At 28.5% G+C, this 5,488-nt stretch overlaps 4 protein-coding genes across 4 annotated transcripts; 3 read left to right on the forward strand and 1 right to left on the reverse strand.

Annotated features, from left to right (window-relative positions):
- Nucleotides 1–871: 871 nt before the first annotated feature.
- ENU1_042390 (Rho guanine nucleotide exchange factor, putative) lies at nt 872–2,197 on the forward strand (the record flags this gene model as incomplete). Its single annotated transcript, XM_008857587.1, has 1 exon — nt 872–2,197. The coding sequence occupies one exon, from the start codon at nt 872–874 to the stop codon at nt 2,195–2,197; it is 1,326 nt and encodes a 441-aa protein (XP_008855809.1).
- A 155-nt stretch (nt 2,198–2,352) lies between these two features.
- ENU1_042400 (hypothetical protein) lies at nt 2,353–2,778 on the forward strand (the record flags this gene model as incomplete). The annotated part of the gene is made up of 1 exon (XM_008857588.1): nt 2,353–2,778. One exon carries the CDS (start codon nt 2,353–2,355, stop codon nt 2,776–2,778), a length of 426 nt encoding a protein of 141 aa, XP_008855810.1.
- A 348-nt stretch (nt 2,779–3,126) lies between these two features.
- Nucleotides 3,127–4,527, forward strand: ENU1_042410 (adenosylhomocysteinase; the record flags this gene model as incomplete). The annotated part of the gene is made up of 1 exon (XM_008857589.1): nt 3,127–4,527. One exon carries the CDS (start codon nt 3,127–3,129, stop codon nt 4,525–4,527), a length of 1,401 nt encoding a protein of 466 aa, XP_008855811.1.
- Nucleotides 4,528–4,775: 248 nt separating this feature from the next.
- ENU1_042420 (rac family GTP-binding protein RAC2, putative) lies at nt 4,776–5,488 on the reverse strand (the record flags this gene model as incomplete). The annotated part of the gene is made up of 1 exon (XM_008857590.1): nt 4,776–5,488. A coding segment is annotated over one exon (713 nt), but the record flags the coding sequence as incomplete, so codon positions are not given.

Below are 5,488 nucleotides of genomic sequence, written 5' to 3' on the forward strand. Positions count from 1 at the left end.
ATTCTAAACATGTTTAATTTATCTAATATTTCAACCACTTTTTACTTATTACTAGTCTTTCTTCTAGTTATCTTCTTTTTTTCATGTATTGGTAAATCCCAATTCTTTTCATCTCCATTGTTTTTTATTAAATAATAATGTCTTTATCTTCTACTCTGTAATTCTTTTGTTTTTGATTATTTATAATGCATATTCTTCTTTTGGCATTGGTTTGTCTTTATTCTTATTCATTGATTCATATTACAAATATCATTTCAGTCATTTCATTTTGAGTTTTTATATTATTTTCCTATTATATGGTTGTTTATAAATGTTTTTCAGTATATTTTTTATTCATTGGAAATAAGATGAACCTAATAACCAACAAATGGTTGGTAATTATTTTTCACTAATACACTCTTTCATAACTCAATTACTTGTAATAACCCTCTTTTTCATGACATAATGATATGTCATACTCAAAAATAAATAAAAATTATCTGAATAATACAACTATTCTCATAAAAACTGAGATATTTCTTTATTAGTTAACTTATGAACATGGTATATGTTATATACATGAGAATATATTTAAAAAATATCAAAGTGTATTAAAGGATGTGTCAGTATAATATGTACATAATCAATAATTCCATCGATCTACCAGTCAACAAAAGCTTTCTTTTTGAGTTTTTGAATTAATTTATTTCAATAAAACAAGTCTGTTAGAAGAAAAGTATTGCTTCAAATAAGTGTATGAATCATAAAGTGATGGTACGATGATTTTTGAGGTTATTTTATTAAGTTGAAGAACAATAAATGGAATTGAAATGAAAAAGTATTTTCTATATTAATTTTTTCAGAAATTGAACTTTGAATGAACCATTGTCTCATGACTGCTGTGCCTCCAATCAATAGAGTTCGAAGAGAATCTACATTATCCAGAGATGAGTATAGAGAAAGAATAGTTCAAGAAATACTAGAAACAGAAATTTCATATGTAGATTCACTTCACACCTGTATTGTTTATTATTATGAAAAACTTCAAACATGTCAACCACCAATACTAAGTCGTAAACAAATAGAAGATATATTTCTTTATTTTGACCAAGTTTATAATGTCAACCAAGCATTTTTGAACGATTTACAAACATACAAAATTGAAGGAAAATTAAGTCGTAGCATTGGAGAGACGTTCCAACGATTTATTCCCTATTTAAAAGTGTATTATCAATTTATTGGGAATTCAGGTGTTTCATTACATACATTAACTGAACTAGAACAGTCTGAATACATTTGTTCTGTTTTTGAAGACTTAAGATGTCAAATACCTGGTACAAACCAATTAGACCTCAGGGGATTTCTTATTATGCCAGTACAACGATTACCACGATATAATCTATTACTTACTGATTTATTAAAAAGAACTCCTGACACATATGTTGATTATCCTAAGATAGAAGTTGCACTAAAGGAAATGAAAAAATTAACTGACTCTGCAAATAAAGCAATTGTAGCTGCTGAAAGAAGAAGAAGATTATTTTTAATTGAAGGAAGAATATCAGGTTTTTCTGGAAAACTAGTTGAACCTCATCGGTGTTTTATTAAAGAAGGGATGCTAATGAAAGTATGTCGTAAAACAATTAAACCGAGATATTTTTATTTATTTAATGATATTTTAATCTATGGAATTGGTGATTCAAACAATATGGTTATTTCTCAAGTTGTAGATGTAGCTAATATTGTTGTAAAAAATGTAGAAGAGAGTGTTAATGGATTTGAGTTATTCACTAATAAGAAATCATTTGTTGTATATGCAATAGACCAAAATGAAAAACAAGAATGGATGGATGAAATTAACAAAGCGGTTGAAAAAATGTTAAACACATTAAGAACAAGAAATCAACTAAGTGATGATACATTCATTAAACCATTATTTGTTCCAGATGATACTGTAGTAAAATGTATGATTTGTAATAAACCATTCTCATTCTTTATAAGAAGACATCATTGCAGATTTTGTGGTAAATGTGTTTGTGGTGATTGTTCTTTAATGAGATTACCTCAACCACCACTTAACACATTTGAAAGAGCTTGTTCTGTTTGTGTTGATAGAAGGTTATTGTCAGCTGAACCTATTGATAAAGATCGAATCAGAAGTTCATTATTCAGTTTAGATTCAATTTCAATGGAATCTACATCTCCATTACTCAAATAACATGACACCTTTTCATCTTTTCTTTGTTTTATCATTTTCATTAAAACAGTAACTTAAAATGCCTGTGCCTATCAATCAATCATTATAAAACAAAAATATATTATAATTTACTATACTTGAAAACAAATAAATCTTTAACATTCAAACCAAGACTGATGTTTGTGTTATTCATGTTATTCACTACTCTGTTTGCAGCTAATATTGATTACTCCATTTGTCTATCTGATCCAACACAAACAGAGGTTATATTTACTAAAGTAGATGGAGACCCATGGCCTCCAGTAATTGGAAGTAAGTTTAAATTAAATATGGTTGGGGTATTAGATAGATATTGTGAAACATTTATTGCACGACCAGTTTTAAAAATGCATAATGGGGATGAATGGACTCCTGTTCCATTGGGAAATAAAGATTTGTGTGGAACAGTAGTTAGATGTCCAGTTTTACCAGGACCAATATCTATTAACTTTGAAATGGAAATTCCTAATATGAGTCCTCCAGGTACATACAAGGGAGAATTTACATTTACTGATGGTGACTATAATATCACTTGTTTAGGATTTATGCTTGATATGAAATAACTTTGTTTCTTTTTTTCTTTGTTTATTGTTATTAGTTATTTTAAAAAGAAGATTCTGAATGTAAATTCAAATAACAGCACAATTATTTAAAAGGAAATGAATTTCTTACTCAAAATAGAAGATCTTCAACAAGACATTTGACTGAACATTTGTTTTTAAATCTCTCAAAAATGACATTTCATTATTAATTCTTTTTTTTTTACGATTTTATAATAACAATTAAATACCTTTTGCTGGCACTTTGTCGGAAAAAACTTCAAAATATTACAACATTAGGAAACCCTCAAGAAACCCTTAAAAAAGGACAAATGACTATTTAAAAGGAACTTTAGAAAAAAAATAAATAAGATGGCAGCACAAGATTATAAGATCAAAGACATTAAACTTGCAGATTGGGGAAGAAAAGAACTTACTCTTGCAGAATATGAAATGCCAGGTTTAATGGCTGTTAGAGAAAAATATGGTAAGGAACATGCTCTTCAAGGAGCTAGAATTACTGGATCACTTCATATGACTATTCAAACAGGTGTTTTAATTGAAACACTTAAAGCACTTGGAGCAAATCTTAGATGGGCATCTTGTAATATTTTCTCAACACAAGATCATGCAGCTGCTGCTATTGCTCAAGCTGGTGTTCCTGTATTTGCATGGAAAGGAGAAACAGTTCAAGAGTATTGGGAATGTACTCTTAAAGCACTTAAATTTGGAGAAAATCAAGGACCACAAATTATTGTTGATGATGGAGGAGATGCTACACTTATGATTCATACAGGATATCATGCAGAAGAACATCCAGAAATTCTTGATGTTAAAGGAACAGAAGAAGTAAATGCACTTCATAATGTTTTAAAGAAACAACTTAAAGAAAATCCACGTTTCTGGCATAATATTTTACCAGAAATTAGAGGATGTTCTGAAGAAACTACTACAGGTGTATTAAGATTAAAACAAATGGTTAAAGAAAAGAAACTTCTTTTCCCAGCTGTTAATGTAAATGATTCAGTTACTAAATCTAAATTTGATAATATTTATGGATGTAGACATTCATTAATTGATGGTATTAATCGTGCTACTGATGTTATGATTGGAGGTAAAGTTGCATGTGTTTGTGGATATGGAGATGTTGGAAAAGGATGTGCTGAATCTCTTAGAGGACAAGGAGCACGTGTTGTTGTTACTGAAATTGATCCAATTTGTGCACTTCAAGCATCAATGAATGGATATGAAGTTACAACTATTGAAAATGTTCTTGATAGAGCTGAAATATATGTTACAACTACTGGTAATACTAAAGTTATTCTTGCAGAACATATGGCACATATGAGAAACAATTCTATTGTTTGTAATATTGGACATTTTGATAATGAAATTGATGTTGCTGGTATTGAAAGTTATCCAGGTATTGTTCGTGAAAATATTAAGCCACAAGTTGATAAATTCACATTCCCAGATGGACATTCTATTCTTCTTCTTGCAGAAGGAAGACTTGTTAATCTTGGATGTGCTACTGGACATCCAAGTTTTGTCATGTCAAATTCATTCTCTAATCAAACTCTTGCTCAAATTAAATTATGGAGAGAAAAACTCCCAATTGATTGTATTACTCTTCCAAAAGAACTTGATGAAGAAGTTGCTAGATTACATCTTGCTAAACTTGGTGTTAAATTAACTACACTTACTGAAGAACAAGCTAATTACATTGGAGTTCCAGTTAATGGACCATACAAGAGTGATACTTATCGTTACTAATTAATTTCTCTTTTTTATTTTATGTATTTAAAATTGTTTTAAAAATTGTTAAGTATGAAAAAATTGAATTAGTTAAATTGAAATTTAAATGAAGATGAAATTAAACGAGATAAAAAGTTGAATATATTTTATTATTGAAAGATAAATTGTTAGTAAATTTAAAACTAATATTAAAAAAATAAAAAAAAAGGATAAATTTATCATCTTTCAATGAGTATTTTTAAATGCCTTTTAAACAATTTGATTTTTTATTTTTGTTCAGAAGGAGTCGTTGGTTGTTCTTCATTTTTTGATTGGTCTCTTGGTGTAATTGAGTTATTTTCCTTTTCTATTGCTTTTTGTTTTTCCATTTCCTTTTTCATTAATTTCATCATCTTTTCTTCTTCTTCAATCTCCTTTTTATATTGTTTCTTGACTTTTGCAATCATTTCTTTTTCTTTTTCTAAATAATCTTCAATTGCTGCTAAAACAACATTATGAGTTGTTTCATAGTCTTTTGAAGTACATTCAACATATCTTTTAGCTTTTAATTCTTTTGCCATTTTTTCACCTTCTTTTTTAGAAATATGGTCCTTATTGCTATCTTCTCTTAAATCAACTTGAGTACCAACAACAATAACTGGAACAGTAGGTGCGTATTTTCTTAATTCGATAATCCATTTGTTTTTAATATTTCTAAATGATGATCGTTGTGTTACACTAAAGCATAACAAAAATACATCAAAATTACAGTTATTATAACATCCAGCACGGTATGATGAATATTCATCTTGTCCTGCTGTATCCCATAACGAAACATTAAATATATCATTTCCTACAGGTTCTATTTGACAGAAGTTATCAAAGATAGTTGGTGTATACTCAGTCAAAAATGATTGTGATGTATAAGATAATAAAAATGTAGTTTTTCCAACAGCACCATCCCCAACAAGTCCAATTTTAATAACTTTATTAATCTTTG

The sequence above is a fragment of the Entamoeba nuttalli genome, assembly GCF_000257125.1.
Source record: "Entamoeba nuttalli P19 unplaced genomic scaffold asmbl_2808, whole genome shotgun sequence".
In the NCBI taxonomy this organism is placed as follows: domain Eukaryota; phylum Evosea; order Mastigamoebida; family Endamoebidae; genus Entamoeba; species Entamoeba nuttalli.